Here is a 27,002-nt window from a genome sequence, read left to right as displayed (position 1 = left end):
ACATGTAAATATATACATATGAGAACATAACGGCAGCAATACACTATGTACTGTACCATCTTATGGGAACACATGGTCATGATGGCAAGGTTTCTTTACTGTAAATTGTTGCAATGTTCAGTTTACCCCCTCAGGTCGCTGCTGAACCTGCTTGTCCTTTCACTTAGCAACAAACACAAGCCAGCGTGTCTTCGTGACTTCACTACTGCGTGTGCGTCGTTTTGATAGACAAAGGGATGTTCCGACGTACGTCGCAGTTACGAACGAATTCGTTAGGTCGCCGCTATAGTGATAGAATTGCGTCGTAAACCAAAACTCACGACATGTAACCGACATTTAAAGTTGATTGGAAATAGTTTATCATCATAAACGCACATAATATACAGTACAGCACAGTACTGTTTGTCTCTTGTTAGTTAAGAAAGTACGAACGATTGGTCCGGACAGAAAGCCTTTCTCAAGTTTCTTATCGACTACTTTAAAATGATGGACATCGTTTTACGGGATGCATTCAAGAACGCCAAAATGTATCTGAAAAAGTGTGCGGTATTGGAGACATTAAATACTTTTGCTTTGTACAACAACTTGCCTTCTGTGACATTCTATTGAAATGGACAACAATAAGCAATATATATATACATATATATATATATTCGTAAAGGCACACGAACTATATACACTTGGACAATATATTGCTACAATTAAAGAACCTCTGCAGTATAAGTAATGAGTATCATTTGCTCAATAACAGCGAATTAATCACGACAAAATAAAAAAAAAAACGTTTCCCTAAGAATGGCCCGCTAGCTTAAAGCTAACATATAAATGATGATGAGTTTTGAAACGTTTCCAACAAGAGTTCTTGAATGTCACTCATTGAGGGAGAGACCGTTGGTAAATAAATATCTGACAGGTGAGCAACTTTCTCACTCCCGGTTTGGACGTCTGATGTGATGATGCCTGGCTTCTTTTGGACGCGGTGTCTCAACAGGACCTTCACATATGCAACGTGGGCAAAAGGCATCCGAATCAGAACGGCGAATCGGCTTTATTGGTCCTCCACAAGAAGGGTCGTCAATGTTCTCACAGTAAATACCGTGCCGGTTGCATTTTATATTTTTCATTGATGCTGTGTGTTACTGTGTTATTGCTCATCGGCTCAAATAGGGAGACCTGCACAATCTAATAGCAGAGTTTAGTAGGCAACAACATTCAACTGTCAGTTTATATATGAAAAATTTCCTCGTCCATCACTTGGGACCGCTACATCCACTACAACGGCTTTCCTCTGCCTTTTATCTATGATCACGATATCTGGTTGGTTCGCCATTATCATCTTGTCAGTCTGGATCTGGAAGTCCCACAGGATCTTCGCTCTGTCATTCTCCCAAAAAAGTGTGAAATGAGAGATTTATCATTGTATTGGTGTATATGGAAATTCTGGCCATTTAAGAGACCTCAAAATTCATTGTTCCGCAAAATGTTCATGATGAGTGATTCTAATGAGGACCCCAAACACACTTTAGGCTATTGTGATATTGACCAGTGTGCGGCCACACATGTTGCACGTTTCGGGAACTGCCTTCGGACATCGAACAAAACGTCATGTCAATATACCTTCTCTTCATCGTGTGAAGGGTGTAAGGGCTGCATTCCTGCTGGGACTCCCAACGCTGTCGTGTCTGACATATGGAGCTTATCGCATGGTACATGATTCAGTTGTGGTCCTCGCTTTGGAAAAAGGTAGTTCACAATTCAGTATGGAATGAATAATTGTGGAATCTGAATCAGCAAAAAGAAAGATAATACCGAACTGGGGTTTGATGTATTTTTGTGTTCCGAGAAGAGGAGGTTCTTGAGCAGGCCGACTACCTTTACAGCTGTGCGGAGACACACAAACTCTACCAGCTCCTACTGGAGTACAAAGACAGGTGAGGAGCCACATTTCACATCGGACCTGCTTACCAGCCTGTGTGCCCATCACTGTCCCCCTCAGTACGGTTTGTATGTGCTTGTGTGTCCAGCGATAATGCAGAGTTCTTGTGGAGGCTGGCAAGAGTGTCCCGTGATGTTTCTGAGCTGCCCGACACCAAGGAGGCACGGAAGAAACAGCTGGTGTATGAGGCCTTTGAATATGCAAAAAAATCCTTGGAGAAAGATGACAAGTGTTTTGCAGCACACAAAGTAAGACACAGGCACGATTTCAAGATATCTGTGCTTTGTAATTGTGTGAATGATGTCCATTATTTTGACAAGTATCTACTTCCACATAATTCACATCATTGCAATTTCAACATGTCTCTCAAATTTACACTTTTTTTTAAAATCCCACAGTGGTATGCAATATGCCTGAGCGATGTGGGGGAGTATGAGGGAGTCAAGGTTAAAATTGGAAATTCTTTTGTAATCCGAGAACATCTAGAGGTGAGAGTTAGCCCACTGTAGTCATCCTGTCACTACATAAAATGTAATTTTGTGAATGTTGCTTTCGTCCTAGAGAGCCCTGGAGCTCAATCCCAAAGATGCGACATCCTTGCACATTTTGGGGTACTGGTGAGTCGGAAAATATTTTTTGTGCTCTGGTAAACCATAACGACTTGAGTTAATTGTAAACAGTGCGTTTAGGTTTGCTAAACATATTCATATCTTCATCATATTGGTCAATTATGAGATTAGTTGACTGTTCTAGCGATAAAATCTACGCTTGGCAGACTGATGTGTTGTCATATATATTTGAGAAACAAAAATACCAAACACATGATATGAATGACTATTTGTATTTGCGGAAATTTAAAAAAAAAGGTCTAAATTAACGCCCCCCCCCCAAAAAAAACAAGCCGTTTTAACAAAGAGAAAAAATAGAGAACATAAAATGATTTCATGTGAATATTTAGGCTGATGTAGGACACTTTATCTTCCACTTCCCTGTAAAAATAATTGAAATCTTTTTTTCAGGTGTTTTACCTTTTCTGAGCTGCCGTGGTATCAACGCAAGGTGGCGGCGGTTATTTTTGCATCGCCTCCCACATCCACATATGAGGAGGTAAGATTTAGTATTATTATTATTTTAACATGCGTTCAAGTTTAGTTTTAAAAAAAAGTCTTCTCATTCAAGGCTTTGCAGTTCTTCCTGAAAGCTGAACAAGGTAAAACGTGCTTTTCTGCTCCAACTTTAAGGAGGGGAAGAACAGAAGGGGGGTTGTTGGGGGCTTTCAATAGGTCACTGCTGCCCCTTATTGTTGTTGTCTTTTCCAAGTGGATCCAAACTTCTACAGTAAAAACCTCCTCATGCTGGGGAAGACTTACATGGCCATGAAGGATGAGCAGAAAGCTCTGCTATGGCTGAACAAAGCTAAAGATTACCCCCCTCGCACGCACGAAGACAAAGAGGTACTAAACAATCTGGAGTTACTGTGTTACACATGAGGAGCGCTTCGTGACGATGTGCCTTCTCTGTTTCGTTCTGTCCAGGTCCATAAAGAAGCCGCTGACCTGTTAAAGAAGTTCAGATGAACCTGGCACCTTTTGAGAATGTCGTCTAATTGTTAACATAGTTTATGCTTGGCCTTGGACAGAGAAATCACTCGTTTCCACGAGGTGCCGTCCTCACAACTTGAAAATAAAAGCACAATCATGGCGGGGAAGGGAGTCATTCACGTATTTATTTATATCTCATAAATCCATCTCTCCATTTCAAATGGCTGAAAGCTGATTTAAAAATGAATCCTCTATACACCGGTAAAGGGCCATTCTGTACAGTGTAGTAGTTGTTTACAGTGTGTATCTACACGCGATATGTTACAATCGGGTTGCCTTTCAGACGGCCTACGCTGCAGCTGGCGCGCTTGGCACTTCCTGCCTTGAAGGCCGCCCGAAACGCTCCCGGTCTATTTCTGATATGAAACAAAAGGCATCACAGATTTCCCAACACTGGAATGGCGGCCCTGTGATTTATAATAATATCTACGTATGCTATCTGTCATTATCTTTATACAATGAGTATTCACATACACAGTTTCGGATTTGCTTCGATTACAGGTCTGCGATCGAAAAAGGAAGCACAGTTTTCAAAGTCGGCTCCTTTTGCTACAATACAATAACGTTTCCTCCGTAATATCATCCATCCTTTCCAGCGCAAGCTAGATCTGGTATAAACAACTTTATAAAAAAAAAAACTAAAAGCATCTTGATCCAACATAAATTTCTGTCTTAATTTAGACCACCCAACAAAAAAAGCACCTGTATTTTTCAAAGTGAAGTGAGGACAAGCGGTGGAATTTTGGGAAGCGAATGGATTTTGGGTACGGCTGCCGACAAATTGCAAAGTTCATATGTCACTTTGAGCCAACTGGACTGTTTTCTTTACATCTTGGGGTACTAAATGATGCATAAAATAAAACTTATGGGGAAGGGGTTAGAAGTGAAGCCAGAAAAGAATTTACGGCTTGAAGCCTGGCCCAAAAGCACACTCACAGCTTGTAGATTAGATTCTCCATGAGAACTTTAACAAATACCCACTTAATACTTGTGGTATGAAAAGGTCTGTGTTCCATGTGTACACATTTGGACTTGAAATGTTATGTTTTTTTTAGTGCTGCATCTTTTTTAGTTAATGAAATAATTTACAGCACCTTGTCGCTGGAACCTAGGGGGAAAAAAAATTCAAAACCTCTGTTCTAGCCCACTGATGACTCAGCATGTCATCCCGCCTCACTGCAACCGAGACGGGCAGGAACATGTCACCGTGAACCTGCAACACTTTCAATAAGTCACCAGAAAGTGAGCATTTTTTTAATGGGTACTTTCTGTTGTATTCAACATGAGGCCAAGTGTGTGTGTATGATGGCAGTTCGCCTCAGCAGTTGGAGGTAGCCATTCAGGGGGGAACAAAGGTAGAGTGCCCCAAAAAAAATCTCTACGTCACTCTCCTGAATAATATTTAGTTAGCAAATCAAAATAAAACATCCTGTACAATTTGAACCCAGAACCCCACCACAAGCCACTGTACTGAACACTATGAGCTAATCTGCTTTGTTTGTTAATGTACCGTAGTTTCAAGGGTGAAACCAAATTACTTTTAATTGAATCCACCAACATTATATTTTAATTTGTTCACTGGATGGTACAGGCCATTTTTAAAGCACAAACATTTTACAGGTGTGTTTATTATTATTTGTTTAAATCTGCCGTTTTAATGAATTATGAGTGGTGGTTAGTTTCAGTGATAATAGGCACCAGACTACTACTACTACTACTTAAAAGCTCTATAGAACTAGAGCTTCACAATAAATCATGTCCCAAAACACAGTCTTTTCTTGAAAGCTTTAAGGGGGTTTCATCTTGAAAATATCCGTGTTTTCTGCATTTTTAAACAAGATCAAAAAGCTAGGGTAGCTTGCATATTTCTTGTCGGGGGCTCCATATATTAAAGGTCTGGTAAAACAAGACTGCGGCAAGAATAATGCTGCAAATTAAGATTTGGTTAAAACTGAAAAATAGCTTAGATACATCGGTGGTTATCTTGTGCAATTACTTGATTGATTTCGGTCAAACAATCAGTGATGAGGAGGGCGGAGGAGGAAACTGTGGGAGGTGCGCTTTGTCTATTCTTGTCCGAATCCTTCTGTTTCCTCGATGGCAAAGAGGAGTTTCTCTTTGAGCTGCTCGAAGCTTTTGTAAGGGGGCAAGTCCAGACGGTTGAAGCTGTAGACACATGATGTCACCCGAGGATTAGTTTAAGAACAATATTGCTCAATCCATTCACGAGCCAGTGGAATCAATAAAATTGAATATGCCAAACGTAGCTACAGGTGGTTGACTTGCTAGACGTAGTTTTAGAAGAGGTCCTTGTTTGATGAAACTGAATTCATACAAGGTGCATCTTACAAACTAATTTGGTTTACTTCATTGCAGGAACAGACGTCCGTCATAAACTGTGGACGCCCTGCATTTACATGACAGTAGTGTGAGGGACCATGAAAATCTGAGGTCAATAAATGGCTATACCGGTCACTAGATGGCGATAAAGCACCACTTGCCTGACTAAATGAAGCTCCACCCCTCACTTCAAAAAAGCTCCATGGCACCAAGATGCTACTACCCCCAAAAATCTACAAATAGGTGACCTCACAAAGAGCAAATCACATCTATTTGGGGAACTATTCAAGTTCGGATTATTAAAGTTTTGTTCTGAAATCCGAGGAACAAATGATGACAAAAATAACAAAAAATAATGACAAAAAAAATGTCAGAGCCTTCCACTCACCATGTGTGGCTCCTGGGAAGCCATGTTTCCTTGCCAACCTTCTCAATGCAGAACTTCTGAGGCCCGTTACTTCCTACAATGAAAAGCAAGGTCAAGAACATAAGGAGGCAAAAAAAAGTAATTACAAAACAATATGTCAAAAGTCTGTGTGGCCCAGCTCACCCATGAGCTCAGCGAAGCCGCCCAGCGGAAGCCTGCAGGTTCCAGTGACAAACTGCATGAGGCGCAGACGCACTTCGTTGTCCACTTCTTTCACGAGCTGCATGCAGGGAAAGAAGGGAGCATCCACACCCATCATTTGTACTGCTATATATTTTCCAAGTTGGTGACCCCTGGCATTTAAAAAAAAAATTGGGGGGTGATTTATTCTTGTTTATTTTATTTGTTGGCTGTGTATTGCAACAACTAAGTTTGGACAGTCTGTTCCATAAAGAATTAACAGTTACACAAAGCAACAGCAAAACCAGTTAAGCTTCCTGTCAAGTTGACCACATATTAAAATTTGAAAACAAAAACAGTAGTTACAATGCACTGTTTCAATTTCTACTCGATGTAACGATCATAAAAGTAAAAAAATGTTCAATTCCGTCAAGAAATCAGAGAATCATTTTGATCCACTCAAACACAGAACCTGACGGCGGTTGGTACAACTCTAATGTTTGATTAGACAAAAAAAAAAAGTACTTGGACAGTGCAACTCCAACCACCCAATTTTATGTACATGCTGCCCGCGAGACAAAGGCAAGTAAAGCAATAACAGCTACTTAGGGAACACGCATACGTCAGGGTCTGGAGAGGTGTCAAAATACTTCTGGACAGAAAAAGAGAACATTTGCTTCAAGTGTTGTCATGTGTTTGCAGTTTTCTTTTTATGCCGCCTTCATAAACTGCGTGCAAGAAAAATATGCTTCTCCACATCTGGATGGCATGTGTGTTGTTTATGTGACAGTACCTGCCAGAACCAGATGATCTGTTTACTGTTCCTGGTATAGTGGCGATACACCGTGTTCCTCTGCCAGTCCTGTAAGTCCACCTCTTGCATGCCACATAGCATCACCTGGATCACACACACACACACACACACACGCACACGCACACGACAGAAAACACACATGGACAAAATTGTTGGTACTTCACTGTTTAAGATTTGACAAAGCACCCCCCCAAATCATAACTGATCCTTCTGTTTGTTTCGCCACGGGTACAATGTTGCGATAACGCAGTGAATAGTCATGCTGCTTACCTCCAGCTCCTTTTCATCAAAATACTGGAGCCACTGAAGTGGAACCACCTCATTAAACCCATCCAGAAAAGCTTTGGTTTGACCTTCAACTCCACGGGAGAACCTCCACTCTGCCATTAAACTGCAAGCCACAGAGCACATTTCGATATGTCGGGTATGCAAATTGAGATCAGAGGGCACAGTTCTGAAAAAAAATAAAAACATTATAATTTAAAAAGCCACTGCCACAACCTGATGTACTCCTCCTTGTTCTCCTCAGTGACAAGGACATTGGTGCCATCAGGTTTGAGGTCATGGGATGTGATTTTGCCCAAGATCTCCATGTCCACTGAGAAATACATCTCCAGACCACACTCCTCAATGTTGTTGTCCCTAAGACACAGTTTTACATGAAAAAACAACAACAAACATGTAGAGTAACAGTACGGTTTCCAGTACCTTTGATACTCTGGAAACAGTCAATATCGATATCGGCAAAATATTCACCTGATCCATATAAGCGAGTTATAGAACTCTGGGTCGATGGATTCTAAATCTTTGAGGATGAGCTTCTTATTGAGCATCCGTTTGTAGAAAGGCAGGGAGAAGCCTGTGTCGATGAACTTTCCATGAAAAAGTGCCTATGGCGCAGAGAGAAATAAAATTGATTCCATCAAATAGACTAAACCTGTATTAGGTCCCAGCACTTAGTTTAATTGCGAACAGAGCATGAATGGTTGCTTTTCTACAGGTGCCCTGCAACTAACTGGTGAGGAGTCCAAAGTATACCGGGCCTATCACGTATTCCTCTTCATTGTTTTGAGACCTTCCGAGCAGCTTTGCGCATGTACTGTATAATAATATAGTTGGCTTTCATGGAAGACATCACAACTCTGACAATATTTACTGTTGAGAAGCATAATTTCAGAGGATTTGGAGAACAAGTTAAAGATGGTCTCTGAAGCAATCGTTTTTTGGAAAAATAATTATTCATATCTGATCATCCATAAGTTGTTGATGAATGATTGCAGCTCTACACCACCGTCTAACATATGATATCTAATAAAGTTAAGATGTAGACTATCAAAACACCTTTCAATCATGCATTGTAGGCCATTAATATTGCGGTGAGCGAGGGATTTTGCCAGCATACCATTGCAATAAATCTGCCGATGAAGCAGAAATATGAGAGGTGGTCCGGGTTGATTGCAGAAGCTGGGTTGATCTGCAGGCAGTAGTTGCTCTTGCCAGCGTACTCAAACAGACAGTACATGGGGTTCAGCACCTCATGCGACAACAAGAAGAACCACTCCCTGTCGAGAAAGAAGGAGATGGACAAGACGGCAAGAAAAACAATTGAATACATTTCAGGTTTCAGAGGGTTACAGTAATGCAGCTTATAGCATTCATTTTCATGTATTACCGGGCTAGGCCGCCATAATCAAGACCCTCCTCGCCTCGGAAAATGACGTAAAGTCTCCGCCTCAAGTCGTAAGGTTTCAGGGCCATAATCTAAAAAATACAAAATAAAAACAAAAAAACACGATGATCAAGTAGCATTGGTAAAAGTGTTGTATATATTTTCACTGTGTGTGTGTGCTTTAACACTGAAGCAGAAGTACAACAAACCATTTACCTGCTGGAATGAGTCTTCAAACAACGTCTGTCTGGAGACGGTGATCTTCACATGGCTCGGGAGGGCATTTGACTGGGTACAAATAAAATATGAATTGAAAATGCATAATATGGTTTTCAAAATGCAAGATGGAAAAAGGAAAAGCATCCATGCACAGACCTGGCACAGGTAGCGAAAATGGGCAAGTTTCCACCGGAAGCTGCGCTCATATGCAATTTGTGGACCTTTGGTGCTGAACACACACAAAGACAAAAAGTGAAGTGGAGTGGCAGATTTTACTTTTACATGGAATGAGTAGGTGCTTAATGGGACACGCGTGCCAAACAGTTTCCTGGCTTTTGCCAGGAAATTCAGCCACGCGTCTTCCTGTCTATAGAGTCACTAAAATTGTGCAAATCAATTACAAGCACGATTAACTGACAAATAAGATCCCACTACGGTAATAAAGATTGTCCATTAAAGATTACATTTTAGACTACATTTACAAGTATTTTAAAATGTTTTTTTTTTTTTAGTCTTACACAGAGGACTTTCCAGTGCGGGGGTCGCTAAATGTCGTTGTTCTGGTGTTATGATCGACGAAGTATCGAACACCTTCCCTTGTGTAGCGGATCTCCCAACCCTCAGGTAGAGGGTCCTCATTCTGTAGCCTGAAACGCATACAAAATTTATTTAGATTTCATGTTTGAATCAATATTTTGGCGTGACTCTCAAGTTTAACTGAACATTTTTCAATATTTTCCCAATTGTTGGTAAATTGACCTTCTTTCGCAACATTTCATCTGTTACACATCCCATGACTTCGTCTAGCCATTTCGTCTTAGCTCACCCTTGGGTTCGGGGGTCCTCCCACTGTGTTGTCTTGGTGTTGTGGTTGACAAAGTATACTCTGTCATTGGAGTCCACACGCCTCTCTAGAAACATTTAAGAAAATAAAATTGGATAGAATCTTAAAAAGGGACACAAATGCATCTCCCGTGGCCTGTAAACAACAGAAATAGAATCAGACGTTTTCAATGACAACCCACTGATAACAAGTATGCGCTGTAAAGCTATTCTAAAATAGAATAAAATAGAATAGAATAGAAATGTAAATTTCCCCAGTGTGGGACGAATAAAGGATATCTTATCTTAAATACATTTGTAAATATATACAAAAGCTTCAAACTGTCAACCCGTGCAGTATATCTAGCCTCTTGAGTCAAACAGAATGTGAACTCACCCCAACCAGGAGGTAGTGGGCCTAGTGGATCGTTCTCAGCAGACATCATGGATGCCTAAAATGAGGAATGTAGACGCACGTCCATTTATGAAAATTCAACTTGGTGAAGCCAAAAGGTTTTGCTTTGAAATGTCTTTGGGATAGGCAAATGTAATTCTAATGCTAGAGGAAGGAGATTGGCTTATGCATGAAATGGGGTGATAATATTCTTACAGAGTAGAGGTATCTCTGGTTAAACTGGTGCATAGCTCCCTGCAGCTGGCTGCGCTGACTCTGCCACTGCTCAAAATTCCGTACGGACTCCATTGTGGGACGCTGCCACGTAGTGGTTCGGGTGTTATGGTCCACGTAATAGATCCTGCCTCGGTCATCGACACGGCGCTCCCATCTAATTGAGAGACAAATGAGAAAGAGAGGGGGAAACAGTCCGTCAGTCCCTCATTTAAGAGATGGGTTTTATATTGATAGTTTCATTTTCAAACATTATCCATCAATAAGAGCAATGTGAACTACATTTGTATGTAATTTCCACATACATAGACCCAAAAGTAGACATGGGTGCATAAAACACTTGGTCTAGTTTTCAAAGGAGCATCCGAGATTCTTTTCCCAACCCACTGAATTCCCTTCCAATTACCCGAAGTGGGCTGAGGCTCCAGAACAATGATATTCAAGCTCACCCTGGAGGAAGTGGTTGTGGTCTTTCCCAGGTCGTAGTTCTTGTGTTGTGGTCTACGTAATATGTTCTTCCATGCTGGTCTTTTCTCTGCTCCCACCTGTGAGGCATAATCATGTCATTGATGACAAAGGCCCTTATTTGAAAGGATGTTTTCAGAAAGATTCTGAAGATAAAATAAAAGGGAATTACGAGTTCTTTGAGTCATTACAATGATGACGTGATAATGGTATTTGGAATACGAAATAATGGTTTTGTTTGTTTGTTTGTTTTACCCCGGTGGAAGAGGATCTGGGGCCCCAGCTGCAGGGGCCTGCTGTCTGGGTTTGGCCCCATCGGTAGTTACTGTTGCAGCGCTGCTACTGCTCCCACTCTCAGCTGACGCATTTGTTTCTGCCTGTGTTGGCGAGGCGGACACTGATGATGAGGACGTCGGGATGGCGGGGGCACCGTGTGCTGAGGAAGTGCACGTGGAAGAGGCAGCAGTGGCGGCGGCATCAGCGGCAACAACACCATCATTCGGCTTGGCAGCAGAAGACAAGGGTGGAGCCTGTGCTGGTGGCGGCTGAGCCGTCTCATTTGGAGCTGTATCGGACTCTGGGAGAAGAGCATCTGGAGCACAGTCCTCATCGTTTTCTGCTTGAGGCAACGCATCACCTGTGACATCAAATGATGACCCAATTTGTTGAAAAAAACAACAACAAAAAACAAACAACCCCCCCCCCCCCACACACACACACACCTGGAAGTTCATTTCATAATCTGTATTTTCCAATGTAATTAGCCATCACTGAGAAATGGACATAGCGGGATTTATTTGTGTTGAGTATTGTACATGTCGTCTCTTGAAAATTATGATACAGCAACAGATACAGTATAGTAAAATTATCTGAACGCACAAGCAGTATGAACAAAAAAGCTCAAACGTTAAATAAGCACACATTTGAATACAAAACAACAACATGCATTCATTAGTTACACCGCAAACAACAGTGGATTCACAAAATGGTGCCATGATGGACTTAGCCGGTGGAGGGACTGTTGTTCAGATACTGCCAAGTGCAACATAAAGCTCATACTCACGAGTCCTACTCTCCGTATCACTATCTGAGGGTTGGTGGCTCGGTGTGGAGTTGGGAGTGACATCGCCATTGATGACGTGACCCAGGGCCGGGCTACAGGAACTGGAAGGCACCTGACTATTCAATCCATTCGAGGCTGAACAGGAAGCTGAGCGCGGGCCCAAGTCTGTCCCATTCACTGTGCTGCAGGTGGAAGCAAATCGACCTCGCCAGGTGAGGGCATTTATAAATACTTTATGCGATTAGCACTTCAAAAACTAACACTTGTGTAATGCAGATAATGAAAAGCAATTGTGAGAAGGAAAAAAAAACAGAATAGAATGAAATCGTGATGTTAGAATAAGGTTCAGGGCAAAATGACAAGCAATGTGCTCACAACAAGACGGCATGGCATGTTTTGCACAACATTGGCTATAGGCTCACTGCCAGAGGTGATGACATTCATTAGACATTCATAAAGTTAGTTTAGTGACCTTGCATCTGCATATCTGGCTATACAACGATTGTAAAACAAATTTGTACTTTGAGCATTTTTTTCCTTAATAAAGACAACATTTGATCTCTGGTCATTTTAAAAATATTTGGTGGTCATGTGATTTATGGATGTAAATCTGACACAGTTTATGAAAAGCTTTTACCTGTTGGCAGCCCTTGATGAAGAGGAAGAGGATTCTGCATTTTCGTGGAAGGCGTCACCATTCTGCTGGACTTCTGGGGAGGCGTGGAGGATGTTATTGACAATTTGAGGGTAAATGTGTGGGAGGAGTGTGCATGTGATCTCACAGAAAACATTATTGAGGGTGGTGACACAGGACTAGATTTATCAGAAGTGTGTGTGGGAGAGGGGGGAAATGACATTAAAAGGTAAGCACACCGAGGGCTTATCTTGTCGGAAAGGATGCTTTCCTCACTGACTCTGCCAAGAAATACTGGGTGCTTGTCACAACAGAATGTAATTTAATTCACTTTGTATCAGCCTAGAATGGATGTGACAAGCAAAATGTTCATGGCCAACAGTATAGTGGATCATGAAATCAGAAGTGGCAAGAGAAAATCCCGATCATACTTGCGCCATTTGCTGTATTCCCGTTGGTTAATGGTGCCAGTTCCTCCTGATCGGCGACAGTAAGACCATCCAGGTAGACCGTAAGCTCCCCCGCAGGCACCAAAATGCCCTTGTGCTCCACACTCAGCTTCAGCACCTCCTTCACATTCTCCACTGTGGAGCCAACAAAAAGGAACGGGTTAAGAACCAACCAACATGCAATAGATTTCTGTATTGTATAAAGAAACGGGTCCGCCGACAGTGGCCGGAGACAAAGTGAAGTTGCAAGCGATGGCGAACACAGCTTCACTAATATAACGTGGATGTGTTTGGAAATATTGTCTTTTGAATCATACATTTTCTTTCATGCTGCTCCAAGGTTTCTATCAGGTCCAGCGAGGCTTTGCCTAGCAGGGCGTCGGCTTTCAGGGTGTGGTGACTCCATACTTTGAAGTCCACCTGGCTGCGTGGTGTTACATTCCTATTGGTTTAAAGGCACACAAGATTTACAGTTAAACTCAAAATGTTGGATAAAAAGTTGAGACATGAACGGTCCAATGATCAGCACATGAGGGAAGATGTGTTGCCTCTTACAGAGTAAGCCTTTCATCCCATTTAGGACTAGATGAGCTGTGGGACTTCGCTGTGCGATGCGACTCCCCCTCTGCTGTCACCTCCACGTAAATGGCAACTCCAAATAAGCTTTTCTTCCTCTTGATTTTGGCACAGGAAACTATTGGGAGGACACAGGCAGAATCAATTTACCTTTGTTTTGGAAAATACGTAGGTGAGCAATTACCCAAAACGTACATGCTTTAGGAATTACACAGACACTAACAGTAACATGAACTTGGCTTCATGCTCATTATTGTGAAATAGTGGTTGGGAGCAATCCAACACTCCAAAAGTCTCATGGCAGCAGCGTTGTAATGCATACATAAGGCAATCTGGACTCGACAGTCAAGATCTAGCTACTCATTTATGTTATCCCCACAAGCACTGAATGTATCTCATCCGGTACATAAATTGGACTCACCAACTGCATGGAGCTGTGATGTTCCTCTGTAGTTAGGGCTTGCCTCTGCTCTGAGCGAGGCTGTGGCCATGTCCTACACCACAGTGGGAAACCTCAAACCAACACACACAGGCTTAGCCCATATTACATGCACAATTACATCAATACATTGTAATTATACAAATGGAGCTTTTTCATTATCTGCATTCAATTCTTCACTTTGAACTTTTTTTTATACTTAAAAGATTACATAACCCAAACTGTCATCTTGATTTGCATTACAATTCAGATTAAAAGAACAAAATAGTAGAAGGCCATAGAATATTACGCCGCATATCTGTATTTTCTTGGTTGTTTGTTTTTTTATCAAGTTTGATCCATGTTTCAATGCTTTTGCAAATACATAAACCATACCAGCACCCGTAGTCATCTGTAATATTATTCTAAACACTAAAAATGTATTTTTTAAATATTCTGCACTAACAAAATACACAGTGGAGTGTCCAAAGTTGAACAAGCTTCAACTCTCAGCAGTGTTTATCATGTAACTAGTAAATACACAATAGTGAATCGATTAAAAAACCTAAAATGTGTAAAAATGTTAATCCTGCATGTGTAAACTAGATCAAAGTAATATCTCTGGTTTTAAAACGGGGGGAAAAATGCTAGTTGGCAGGCTGCCCTGTTATTTTAGGTCACCAATTATAAAATGACCAAATTATTGTGAGTATGTAATTGATGTTTCATTATTTGTCTCGCCGATACTGTGCTGAGCAGCCAGACAAGTTCCTCCGTTGCAATTTCCAGTTCTATTTCATAACACTTTGCGACCATTGTCTCACTTTGATTGCGGAACCACACACACACAAAAACGGGGGGAAAAAATACATTGTGGAGTTTGTCATTTTGACAAAACAGAAGTCTCCCATGACAGAATGAATGACTACAGTTCAAACCAAAGTGTTTCACTCTGAGAAGGTTCCATTCTTTAACATACTGCGGAATGTGATTCTCGAGCACTTGCACCTATGCATTATGATTTTTGGTAACATTTAGCCCGGCCGGCACTGCAAATGAGAAAGTGCACCCAGCTGCCTTTCCTGGAAAAGCAATGTTTAACTAGACAGAATAAAGATACAGTGCCAGTGATCAATTATCTTGTGTCACGACGAAGTGTAATTGAAATTGTATCAGTGGAAGAGTTTTATAAATCAGGTAATAGCATTGTGGGCAACAACCGTTGATGCATATGTCGTTGTTTTTTTGTTTTTTTTCCTGCATTCTTTAATACTTACAGTTAGCATGTGTTATTTGATTTTCCTGTTTAGTCCACTCCGTGTCCCATGATCTGAAAGAAAACAAATGTAATTCAAATTACAACACTCGACAAAGACACAAAAATGGATAACAATGGATGATTTCATTGGTTGTGCTCGTGCTTTCGGCTTTCAGTTGCATTGCTAATTAACTGTGTCTTGAAGAAATTGAGGCAAAATGGACTCCTTTTATTTGACTACACCCACTGGAGTTCTTGTTGATTTGGTCTTAACTAGTCTAGGGTCTGAATAACAATATGAAGTCAGCAATAAGTACAGAGTGTGCAACCTCTCTATAATGTCACTATCATTGCAGGTTGTCATACTCTACCTCACAGGATTGCTCTTCAAACAGCACGCCTGCCTTGTCTTAGTTTTTAGTGTCATTGACTCAGCTATTAAAAGCCAGGTTCTAACCATCAGCCGTTCATACCATCTTGTTTTGCTCAGCTCATCCCTGTGTTGGTTTTATAAGTATAACACCTTGGTGAGATTTCAAAACAATGACGTTAACACCACTTGCTATCTTTGGACATGTACTGTCTTGCTAGTGGTAGCTCAAGGAAGTTTGCCTGACTTAAAAGCTCATTTTACCAGACATCGTCTGGTTCAATGCAAATCTAAACCTATGATTGAACTGCAACTGTCACATTTTTATCTGCCACATAAGGCTTGCGAACGACAGGACAATGTTCGGCAGCCAAAAGCTAAAGTCAACAAGCTAGCTTGCTAACTGTCAAGTTAGCTGCATAGCTAACGTTACAAGAAAACAGTTTCATTTTGCTTCTATGTATTTTACTGCTCCGATCACTCGGGTTCTATTTGTGCTACAATATATGTCCAAGTCTTACATACGGGTTAGCACACAAGGCTGACATTACTCACAAAGCCGAGTCAGCTGGCCGGCTTGATAGCAAACTTTAGCAGCATTTGCTAATCGTCCGCCATCGTACAGAACCGTTTGTTGGATGTGTGGAATACATTTTACGATCGTCATTTAGTCATGACGATTCCAGCGTAGGCCTCGGCGTTTGTCGATACCTTGTCCGTTTGCCTCTCCTTTGCCACGGGCTGTTTTCGGCGTCGGTGGCTCCCTATCAGTCAGTCCTGTTAAGGGTGAAGGCCTCCAATCTTGTCCGGATCTTTCGCCATCCCAGTACAGAAAACACGAAGCAAGCAGGGAGGGGGGGAGAAGAAAAAAAACCCCACTTGAGCGGTGACGAATACGCCACCCACTGAAACAAAATCGCTGTGTAATAACGGGACAGACGTTGCACTCGGAAGTAGTACCTTTGCAGTAGATTTATGCACGAGATTGCATAAACTCATGGACTTTTACCCTGCTCGACACAATTGAACTATGTTGCTTGTGTGTGCGAGTGTTACAGTGCACAACGCAGAACCTCATGTAACTTACTTGTCAGTCCCAACATTGGCCCTTTTCCGCATGAATTCTGTATCCATTATATTGAGCCATCGTCCACGCATCAGTACACTCTGTCGTCAGGCGAAAATGCACTGACTAGTGGACATCTGTGTGCTTTCTGAAAGCCTACTAGTGCGACTGGTATGAGTGGCACACAGTTATCAACTAGTGCACGGTTTTCCTATCATGAATGCACTCTAGTTATCCTACAACTACTGTATCAAGCAGTATGCCCAAGTTGACCTATTTGTGTGCAGAAATGTCATTCAAACAACATTAGATTTGTTGTTTGCTATGATGTACTTTATTAGAATCTGTAAAGGCTTACCCGGCACACACAAATGTATGTAAATTTCAAGAGGACGCAAACAGCAAAAGAACATGTACTATTATAGACGGCAAGTTGGGCAATAAATGAAGAACCACTTCAGTGCTCAAAGAGGACCTAGACCCAATTCTTGATATGGAACGAACACAACTATAACTGTACATCACACTGAATTGAAGTAGAATGATATTTTCCTCATGAACTATACTTGTTGCTCGGCAAATGGTCTTATTTTTTTCAGAGTACATCATGGCCTCATTAATTAGTCCTGCCAAAATAATCCGCTAAGGAGTCAGGCCCCAAAGAAATACTGAAACAATAAAAGCATGCAATTCAGCACATGTCCAAGAAGTTTCGGTAGAATTTACAGTGACTATAAAATGTTTTATTATTGTGAGCTAGCCATGATTAACATTCATGAGACTTATTAACATTATTGTGTGGTTTTGGGGTTTACTTACTGTTAGTTCTCAATCAATCTCACATGAAAAGCGAGAGATCGAAAAATAAGTGAAAAACACATTGCGAGAATGTCTACAACAGCCTGTGAATGATTACACACTGTGCAGTTGACGTGTACACAAACGTCTCTGTATTGTATGTATGTATATAGATACAATTTCAGAAACAGAAAAAATACACAATACGTTTTTTTTTCATTGGTTATTTAGATCTTTTACAAAAACATACAATCTCAGCAGTTTCAGTCAAGAAGGGGTGTTCTATTATTTGGAAGCCCTCTGTGCTCTGCAATATAATACTGTGTGTGTGTGTGTGTAGATAATGTATTTAAGACTGATAGAAAGGAAACAATACATATATATAACAAAACCGAGAACAGAAGCAGAATGTAGCAGAATGATATCGACATTTGCGCGATAGCATAAAATCATTTGTCCCGCCAGGGAGTAGGAGTGGAGTCCACATTTGCATCTGAAAATTCAAATTTCTGGGGCCCCTGTCTGTCGAGGGCCCTTACAATCATCATCACTTTACACCCCCTAATGGTTCCCTTGCATACAATATTACAAAATGACGTACATTTGAACAAAAGTATAAAAAAAAATGACTGATAATAGTTGAATAGCATTGTTGTTCCAATTCATCCCCGCAGTTCTTGAAAGCATATAATGCTGTGCCAGCAGTTGCCTTTTTAAGTCCTTCAAAGTGAAGATGAGTGACGTCTGCATTAACACAATGGAGGCATAAGTACTTCTTTTTTTTTTAGGTATTTTTGGTGCATTGCGTATTTATCCTTCTGCAGAAGCAGATGGCTTTGAAGAAGTGGCAGTGGCAGGTGGAACACGGCACACAGCAGCCTTGATGTGGCAAACAGCTTTGTCCCAGCTGGGAACACGTGGCAGAAGCAGGTTTTGGTGGTGCCTTGGTAGGGGGGTCCTCGGAAAGAACAGGCACACTTTTCGGCCTCTGAGGTGTCACCAGAAAAGAAAAACCACTGATAAAAAGTAAGCATCAAAAATCGGCTTTTGGCATTCCCACCTCTGGTATAGGGGATTGTTCAAAATACAAACAAGTCGACCAGCAATAGATGATACCAACAATGATAATAATAATAATATATTCTTACCAACTTACCATCATCAGAAGTTTCTGTTTTTCATACTGCTCTCTTCTTGCAAACAGTGTTCGGTATCTGCTTGGAAAATTGCCTATTCCGAGAAAAACAAAAGTTATTTTTTTTTCTAATTCTTGCAGAAAAGTCGATTGACTAATGACCATACAAGGTGTCCCCTGACACGTTATCAATCACTTCCTTTTGTGTTCACTAGAGGGCCTCGTTGGCATTATAAATCTTGACTCTCTTGGATGTGTAACTGATGAGAAAAGGTTCATTCTCCCAACCAGTGGCGTGCGGTGAGGTTCATGGTTGTTGAGGCACTGACTCCTTTAGTGTCGGATTTATAAATATATACAGCAAAAAGGGTAGCTTATGCAATTGACTAAACATTATATTTGTGACATGCAGATATACAGCAAGCAGCACGAGCCAGTTGCATGCATCAACCCAGTTTGTGATGATTGCGCAATGCAATGCGTATTCAGAGGTGAGGCTCTGCCCCACCTGCCTCCACTAACCGCACGTCCCTGCTCACAACCATGTCTGCCAAAACAAGAGCAACCAGATGCCGCAGACCTCTGTCGGTGCAAAACTGTAAACAATCATGTCAATGGGTATTCGGGGCCAGATTGAAGTGGCGGCCCTGTTTCTACATTTCTTGTCACAAGGCCAAAAACCACTCGCAGGTTCCATGTGTGTGCAATTGGGATTGCACGGCTATGGCAAAATTACGATTGATTTCTGGAAGGTTTTGTGGAGGGGCTGTGCATACCAAAAGGAGGGAAAAAAAGGTGATGATGCAAATAAAGTTCTCCAGCTTGCGTTCTTTCGGAAAAGCTCTTGGATCTGCACCAAAATGTTTTTGTTTTGTTTTCATGGCCCATCATCACACGTCGTCCTCTGTCTGCTTTATCACATAGAACTAAAACCTTCACATTGGTATTATCGAAATTGAATTATGTGCCCACCTCTCATGGTTTTCACCCTGAAGTAGCTGTAACAGGCTCCTCAGACCAGCTACAGTGTAAACGGTTGAAGTAATTTTGTACAGTATGTACTGCACAAACCCAAACCACATCATGGAACATTCCATGTCTGATCTAATGTAGGAAGAGCTCTCTTGAAACATTTGCACGGGTTAAACCTTAAATAATAATGCGACTCTGGTTCTTTGTAATTTATCATCCACCAACTTTCTATCCTATGAGAACGATGGATGTGCTGGGGCCTTTTCAATCTGACTTTCAATGAAAGGCGGAGTACACGCGGATCAGCTTTTTGCACGTGCACCTTTAATGCATAGTTAGTTTTCACCAATAAAAGGTTACGGTAAGTTACAACAGTCTGACATTTGAGGTGGACAGATCGCCCAAAGCAAATGTGGACATCTGCTTTTCGGTTAATGTAAGGCCCATGGATGGACATTCATCTTTTGCCGTGTCAGGTAAAGATTTTCCAGACACCTGCAAATCACATTTGCATTGAGGTGCAGGCATGCATAAAGAACTTCCCTGTCATCAGTTATGTTGCTGGAGCAGAAAACCTGTTCTGGCATTAAAATGCATACAGATCCATCATTCTTTGTGACTAAGCAGCTGAATAGGAGTGAAAATACCCCCCCCCCCCCAAAAAAAAGATTTTGCTAGAGCAAAATTATCAATTTAAAACAGGGCTCTACTTACTGAATATGAACTGTATATATACCAAGCCTCTAAATTAAAAAAAATATATACAGTATGTATCAATGAAATCATTTAACTGAACATGCATTTGAACTGAACACTTGGAGAAGGCTGGGAGCACTGTGAGAATCATGTTCTTTGATTTCTCCAGTGCCTTCAACACCATCCAGCCCAACTTACTGGGAGGCAAACTGCAGAACGCCGGAGTGGACCACCATCTCACAGCATGGATCATTGACTACCTCACAAATCGGCCGCAGTACATGAGGTTGCAGAGCTGTGAGTCGGACAGGCTTCTCTGCAGCACTGGAGCGCCGCAGGGGACTGTTCTGGCTCCATTCCTGTTCATCCTCTACACCTCGGACTTCAGACACGCCACTCCAAACTGCCACCAGTTTTGTATTTATATTGCACTTAATTGAACGGTGTTTGTTTGTTTTTTCTTCTTTCTTCTTTCTAACCACATTCTTGCTGCTGGAGGCTGTAAATTTCCCCAGTGTGGGACAAATAAAGGATATCTTATCTTATTTGCATTTGTTAACTAGTTTAACTGTACTTGTAATACTTTTGTCAAACACACTTTCCACCGCTAATATCCGGAATTTAAGAGAGTAGTCAGCGACTGACTGACTACTTTGAATACAGTCTAGTAATTGTCCCCAGGCCTCCTTTCCACCGATCGGGTCGTGGAACACCCAACGGAATTCAGCGAGAAAATCCTGGAAGGAAGACCGGAGTTCAGGTTGCTCCTTGTTCACTGCCACTTCAAGGGTCATATTAAAGATATGAATAAAATACATCTATTTTATTTATGAGAATAACAGCTCCATTGAGGTTGAATTTATTTTTAGAATTGCAGAGTGGACCAGATACAATGATCTCATGGGCTATAATTGGGCCAAGGGCTGTAGGTTCCATTGATTGAAACAACCCCAATGTTTAATTCATAGCTACTCTAATTTACTTGTATAATGACACAAAACTCAATAAAGTGAAGGGGAAAAAAATAATCTGGCTTGTGGCGCCATCTCACCTGCCCTCCGGGAGATCTTTGTAAAATTGCCGCTGCCACTTGGAAGATCGTTGCTGGTGAGAAGCCTTCCGCTGACAAAGGCCAGATGAAGAACACATAAAAGCAACACTGATAGCTTCATCCTTACGGCAATCAGTTGTTGTGACAAGGTAGCGCTTTTTTTTCCTTCAGTATTTGACAGGGGTCTCCAAACCTGCTTACCAGAAGTTCAGTCTTGCTTCATCTGTTTTGCCTCCCTGCACTCGCACTTATTTGAGAAGCAGGCAAACAGAACCCGCCCCTCTTTGTCTTCACGGCTCTCAGCCGTGTATAATTGACCTATACGGCCTTTCTTTTCTGGACCTTCAAACTCTACACACAGACAAAATTGCAATCACTCCTCTGCTAATGAAAGAAAACCCCAGAAGTATCAAAACGTAATGAAAAATGCCTGGACAAAATTGATGGAAAATATTGAAAATGATTTGAGCGTAGGCACATCAAACAAAGGTGCACATTCTAATTAGCATCACGGGTGTCTTTAAAATTGCCAGTTTGCCTAGAAGATAACAGTCAGGGTGCCGTTTGGTAACATGGTATGTAGAAAGTTAAGGAGAGAGATGTCTCAGGAGATTAGGAAAGCAAACAACTTAAAGGTTAAAGTCTTTGAAGTACGCAGCCCGAGTAGGCAGCCAAAAAAATGGATCTAAGACTTGAGGAGCCGACGAAAAGAAGTAAGGAGCGTTAGCGCGGGGCACCGATGCGGATGTGGAACTGGGAGTCGCGGCTTGGAATTGAAGTGGATTTACTGTACATGGGACAGGAGATGTGAGCCAATCTATTTTTCGTCAATGGACGCTACAGCTTCGTGTTTGCTTTCAAAACTTAACTTGTAGCAGACGTGTGCACATTTTCAGCATGACGTCTCTGATCCACTGGTGAAAGGACACTTTGATCCTCTCCTCTTTCATCTATAACTGCTTCAGAGAACAAAGTGTATGCAGAAAAGTGGTGAAGATTGCACTAATGTCTGTGTCCTATGTGTTGTGTTGTGTTATTTTTGTTATTTTGACTTCAAAAATGGCGCCACATGAGTGGCTGCCTTTCCAGCAGCTCCTATATTTTGTTGTTCTACTTCTTCCTTTCATAACTTTGCTGCAGTGAATCTGGAATTTCTCCATTTTTCTTATCTTATCTTAACAGGCTGTGAAGACTGTGACAACAGCTGCACGCATGATTTGGAAGTTTAATGTGACTGTCGGTAGGACAAATTGAAGAGATGTCTAGTATGACTGGTGACCAAGGATCCCGGAATAACCTCCAAAGAAATTAAGGGTGAAATCCAAGGTCAAGGCACATCGATATCAGACCGCACCATCTGTCATATCTTCAGCAAAAGTACACTTCATGGGAAATGCACAACGGGGACATCACTGTTGAAACCGAATCATGAAAAAAGTCATGAATGGAATTTGCCACAATACCTTCTCTGAAACCACAAAGCTTTTGGGAGATTTAGACAGATTAAGACAAAAAGGGACCCTCTCGGCAAAGCATATCAACTTTATCTTTACAGATACAAAAGTAAAGCAATTTAAAAAAAGAACACTCTCCCTACAATGAAACATTGAAAGGGCTTGATTATGTTCTCAGATGACAAATAAAAAGATCGGAACATGTGTGCTTACTCTTCACAGGCTTGCTTTACGAAATGTTTATCTGTGCAAAAACGGGAACAAACATGATTGCTTTTAATGTTTCTCTTTTCAAATCTGAACTGACGTTTGGCACCATTTATGGTTTGGATAATCAATGCCATTTGACCAAAGTATGAAAAAAATAAAAGAAAACATAAGAAAACAAAAAACACATGGATAGCTTGAAATCAAAGATGGTATCTCATGAGCTCATGATTCAATTATACCTTGAAAAGCCCACGGCCCACCAAAGATGGACAAACCACAGCAAGAAAACATTGCATTCGAGATCTTTATTTGACCAAATTACAGCAAGACCGAAAAAAGGATCATCAAATTCCCTGGCACCTCTTTATTAGTCAGTAAGAGCCAAAAGACATTTCTGATATAATTTAGAAATCCCCCTTTCATGAGACTGATAAGAAATTCAAACAACAAATTAAGAGCATGCAAACAGTTGTCATGACAGTTCTCGAGTTGGGTTTGTTGAGGCTGCTTACTTTCAAAAACTGATATTAAAGTTCAGCTTTGAGTCGTAGTGCTCCTTCTCAAATTGGAAATGTTTTTGGAACAAAAAGAAGAGAAAACCTGGAGAGCTATGGTGTGACGCACTTTTTTTCTTCTGTCTTAAATCCATACAGTATAATGTTAATGTAGATGCTGACCCAAATTAAATACCGGACATCGTAGACCCATTTTTTTGCTGTCAGGATTCAGCAACAAATGTGTATCTTATTTTTGTTCCAAATCCCAAATGAGTTTGGTCTATTGTTTCATGATGAATGATCTTTTTGAAGATGCATCATCCAACATTTTTGTGGTTATAAATGAGCTGCAGACATTAAAAAAAACAAAAAAAATTGTCACTCAATTTACAAAACAATTGTCCCAATTTCTCTGGCAAAAGCAATCATGCAGATGTTTTTGTGGATGCTATAACTACGTTTTCAGTAGTACAATGTAGGCAGACCCGTTCTTCAGACCTCAGTCTTAAGGGGACCACATGGAATTAAACACAAAAATGTTTATATTTAGAGATCCGTGCCTCAAGTGGGGGGCACAAACATATTGGTGAGTGGGCACGGCCACCGATGGCCCACCCGTCTGAATGGCTACGAGTGTAGCAGTTCTCAAATATAAATCCGAAACAGTCGCAATTGAGGTCAAATTTTCGAGGTCAGTCAGATCACATATTACAGGTACTCTAATATTCAAAACACAAAGACTTTTTCATTCATAACAACAAAGCACAAACCGAGACCAAATGTCATTTAGACGTTGACTTAAATTAAAATAAATGTTCCAAAAGCACAAAATATGAGAAGTGTCAGGATTCCAAAACCACTATACCACCATGCCCAGCTTTGTAACCACATTACACAGCGTGTTAATGAAACACAAAAATGAAGAAAAAAAAACATAAGAAATTGATGTGGGAAACTCGCTCTATGAGCTAACACACACATGTACGCACAGGCTGCCTTCATTTTTTTTCCCTTTCTCTTCCCGCTAAAATGTTGACCAGCTGCATCGTTGCTTTAAATACACGACGTGTAAATCTACTTATTTTATGTTTCATTTTTGAAGAATACTTACTAATACCTAAAGATGCCCGGCTTTCAAAATTTCACCTGTGGAAAGCCGTAACAGACTTTGACGAACAAGAGGGACTCCATCAAAACGCAGTGAGTGGGGACGCAACTAACAAAAGATAAAACTAAGCAACATTTTTATACGAGGGAGGGGGTAGATCAAATTCCACGGCACACTACGTTTTGGGGCAAAAAGGGGCTACCGTGGCTGCTAGAAACATAGTGTAAATGGAGCCTTACAAATGCTTTGATGACTACAGTAGGTGGATGAAAAGCCATATCCTGACATGATACGAGGAGCATGTGACAGGACGCAGCTATATGATATGACTACATTTTCAAAGTTCATCTCAATTCCTGCTTCTGCAGCTTAAAGTCTGTTCCATTAGGCGTAGCTATGGATGCTGAAGGATCAGTCCCATTGAGGTCCTCAGGCTAAGGAAGCATTTTTTTTGTTTTGTTTGTTAAACAAAAAAGTTATAATTTGTCATGTTGCAGATCAAAATCTGTTTTGAAAATCGTGGCACCAGATATGACCGGAGCTAATTCAGCATTAGTCCGCCAATTGAGTTTGAAGCGATCACAAGTTTCCGCAGAAAAAGCAGGACACTGAGTAACTTTATTACTTGTGAAAATCAGTAACACCGATCGCATGCAGTAGCCATCAGGCTGTTAATATTTTGCCGAAGCCCTCCAGGTGAAAAATTTGGACTACAGTCCAATAGAGGTCAATTTTCCCTGAGGCTTTTTTTAGATGTCATCATACTAAAAAGTGTGGAAATGCACAACACACATGCTTTGGTTGCCTATTGTGTTTTTATTTTGGACATCAGCGCTCACCTTACCCCTAAGAAATAAACAATAACAAAAAAAAGGTCCCAAAGATGAAGGATAGAGAAATTGACAATTCTCCTTAGGAGTGTATGTCATGCATTCAGCGTCAATGCATATTTTAACATTTCAATGTAAAATACACATTTACTCTACACTTCCGCCAAAGTGTAAAATCAGCATTTTACTGGGTAAAAAAAACCTAAACAATCAATAAAATAATCAGTCAAATTTGTCTTTAGAGGAAACTCCCAATTCTTGTCGAATCTTGTCTACCTTATGGAATTTGCTCAGAAAACTGTTACATCCATAGACACCCCCCTGCCGTTTCGAAAGGGGCATCCATAATCAAGCTCATCAGACAGCGGTTTACATCGACTGCTTTAATCAAGCCCCATGCGGCTATAATTGACACGTTTTCCTGTCTTTTCTTTTAACGGTTGGGAACTTGGAGGCCATTAGATCTTCTCTGTCATAATCATCCAACTTTTTCGCTACTTCCTTCAAACAATGCGTTGGACTGTTAGTGCACATCTTGAGAAAATTAAAAAGTGCGGAGAGTGAGCCATTTATGTGTCAAATCTAATTTTAAAGTCATAACCTGATAATAATGGTAATAAACTTGTCGAAACCCATCACATCAGCCAACAAGTATGTTTAAAGCAGTTTTATAGCCTCCAGTAGACATCTTTGGATTGGATAAAGTTTATTGTCAAATGTACTGTATATAAAAAAAAAATTAAAATGTATTCCCTCTCAACACAAAATAAGAGGAGCCGCTGCGGGTGTCCCCGCCGCCATCAAAATAAAAGTTAACAAAGAAAATGACAAAATAATACAAAACAACACATGAGACACAGACAATCGTGCACTCTTGACAATGCATTTTTAGTTTTGCTGGAATGTGAACTTTTTTTTTTTAATGTACAAACAAAGATGACTTTCTCCTAAATGTTCCTTGGCAGCAAGCCTTGGGAAATATGGTGTAGTCCTGTAAAAACATGATCTCTTATTAAAGTCTTCCCCTAAAAGGACTGCTTTTGAAATAAAGCCAAAAATGTTAAAGCAGTCCAATAATGGTATCGGGCGTGATATTTGTGAAACTGATAAATATTCAGAATATGTAAATTATTTTATGTATTTATATGGATAATTGTAGGAAAACACTGCCTAAATCCCAGTTTTCTAATATGAACGATCAGGCACTCATTTTGTTATTAACGAGGGACAAAATTTGAAAAACACAACGCTACGACAGCTTATAGACATACAACCCCTTATTATCAAATGTGCTTCAAACTAATATTCAATGTCATTTATTGAGCATACATGCAGCTTGGTCATCCTGGATTCATTCCTGATTCAGTTAGTTGTTT

The 27,002-nt window shown here is 40.8% G+C and overlaps 4 protein-coding genes across 6 annotated transcripts in view; 2 read left to right on the top strand and 2 right to left on the bottom strand.

The window, feature by feature from the left end:
* LOC127593357 (leukocyte elastase inhibitor-like) overlaps nucleotides 1-27,002 on the top strand; it is a 281,443-nt gene that overhangs the window by 238,846 nt on the left and 15,595 nt on the right. The window lies entirely within an intron of this gene.
* rmdn1 (regulator of microtubule dynamics 1) lies at nucleotides 58-3,644 on the top strand. 2 transcript variants are annotated; one of them, XM_052054755.1, is made up of 11 exons: nucleotides 58-209; nucleotides 992-1,088; nucleotides 1,638-1,743; nucleotides 1,847-1,931; nucleotides 2,025-2,184; nucleotides 2,335-2,424; nucleotides 2,498-2,553; nucleotides 2,956-3,043; nucleotides 3,116-3,146; nucleotides 3,257-3,390; nucleotides 3,472-3,644. In XM_052054755.1, exons 1-11 carry the CDS (start codon nucleotides 73-75, stop codon nucleotides 3,511-3,513), a joined length of 1,026 nt encoding a protein of 341 aa, XP_051910715.1. In that variant the 5' UTR covers nucleotides 58-72; the 3' UTR covers nucleotides 3,514-3,644. The 2 variants fall into 2 exon arrangements, with proteins under 2 accessions (XP_051910715.1, XP_051910716.1); XM_052054756.1 differs by lacking the exon at nucleotides 58-209 and having other exon boundaries at nucleotides 278-1,088.
* LOC127593337 (NEDD4-like E3 ubiquitin-protein ligase WWP1) lies at nucleotides 3,643-16,789 on the bottom strand. 2 transcript variants are annotated; one of them, XM_052054713.1, is made up of 25 exons: nucleotides 16,521-16,789; nucleotides 15,459-15,511; nucleotides 14,185-14,276; nucleotides 13,743-13,881; nucleotides 13,505-13,629; nucleotides 13,170-13,322; nucleotides 12,742-12,814; nucleotides 12,105-12,286; nucleotides 11,297-11,678; nucleotides 11,026-11,121; nucleotides 10,559-10,733; nucleotides 10,346-10,400; nucleotides 9,953-10,037; nucleotides 9,645-9,773; nucleotides 9,283-9,355; nucleotides 9,124-9,195; nucleotides 8,911-8,999; nucleotides 8,641-8,800; nucleotides 7,995-8,128; nucleotides 7,740-7,880; nucleotides 7,509-7,629; nucleotides 7,218-7,322; nucleotides 6,428-6,524; nucleotides 6,266-6,338; nucleotides 3,643-5,703 (listed from the first exon to the last, which is right to left on the bottom strand). In XM_052054713.1, the coding sequence occupies exons 3-25, from the start codon at nucleotides 14,252-14,254 to the stop codon at nucleotides 5,604-5,606; spliced, it is 2,829 nt and encodes a 942-aa protein (XP_051910673.1). In that variant the 5' UTR covers nucleotides 14,255-14,276; nucleotides 15,459-15,511; nucleotides 16,521-16,789; the 3' UTR covers nucleotides 3,643-5,603. The 2 variants fall into 2 exon arrangements, with proteins under 2 accessions (XP_051910673.1, XP_051910674.1); XM_052054714.1 differs by lacking the exon at nucleotides 16,521-16,789 and adding an exon at nucleotides 16,365-16,451.
* On the bottom strand, nucleotides 17,193-21,765 carry LOC127593358 (agouti-related protein-like). The gene is made up of 3 exons (XM_052054761.1): nucleotides 21,528-21,765; nucleotides 18,830-18,903; nucleotides 17,193-18,661 (listed from the first exon to the last, which is right to left on the bottom strand). Exons 1-3 carry the CDS (start codon nucleotides 21,646-21,648, stop codon nucleotides 18,458-18,460), a joined length of 399 nt encoding a protein of 132 aa, XP_051910721.1. The 5' UTR covers nucleotides 21,649-21,765; the 3' UTR covers nucleotides 17,193-18,457.

The sequence above is a fragment of the Hippocampus zosterae genome, chromosome 20, assembly GCF_025434085.1.
Source record: "Hippocampus zosterae strain Florida chromosome 20, ASM2543408v3, whole genome shotgun sequence".
NCBI lineage: Eukaryota > Metazoa > Chordata > Actinopteri > Syngnathiformes > Syngnathidae > Hippocampus > Hippocampus zosterae.
Note: the sequence above shows the minus strand (reverse complement) of the source record. Positions and strands in the feature narration are given on the sequence as shown.

Excerpts from the sequence above, each read along its gene's own strand:
- rmdn1 (XM_052054755.1), top strand. The coding sequence starts at position 73 with ATGGTCATGATGGCAAGGTTTCTTTACTGTAAATTGTTGCAATGTTCA. Across the intron at positions 1,932-2,024 it reads CTACTGGAGTACAAAGACAG|CGATAATGCAGAGTTCTTGT; the intron begins GTGAGGAGCCAC and ends TTGTGTGTCCAG. Across the intron at positions 3,147-3,256 it reads CTTCCTGAAAGCTGAACAAG|TGGATCCAAACTTCTACAGT; the intron begins GTAAAACGTGCT and ends GTCTTTTCCAAG.
- LOC127593337 (XM_052054713.1), bottom strand. The coding sequence starts at position 14,254 with ATGGCCACAGCCTCGCTCAGAGCAGAGGCAAGCCCTAACTACAGAGGA. Across the intron at positions 7,323-7,508 it reads TTGATGAAAAGGAGCTGGAG|GTGATGCTATGTGGCATGCA; the intron begins GTAAGCAGCATG and ends TGTGTGATCCAG. Across the intron at positions 5,704-6,265 it reads CTTCCCAGGAGCCACACATG|CTTCAACCGTCTGGACTTGC; the intron begins GTGAGTGGAAGG and ends ATGTGTCTACAG.
- LOC127593358 (XM_052054761.1), bottom strand. The coding sequence starts at position 21,648 with ATGAAGCTATCAGTGTTGCTTTTATGTGTTCTTCATCTGGCCTTTGTC. Across the intron at positions 18,904-21,527 it reads AAAGATCTCCCGGAGGGCAG|GCAATTTTCCAAGCAGATAC; the intron begins GTGAGATGGCGC and ends TTCTCGGAATAG. Across the intron at positions 18,662-18,829 it reads AACAGAAACTTCTGATGATG|AGGCCGAAAAGTGTGCCTGT; the intron begins GTAAGTTGGTAA and ends GTGACACCTCAG.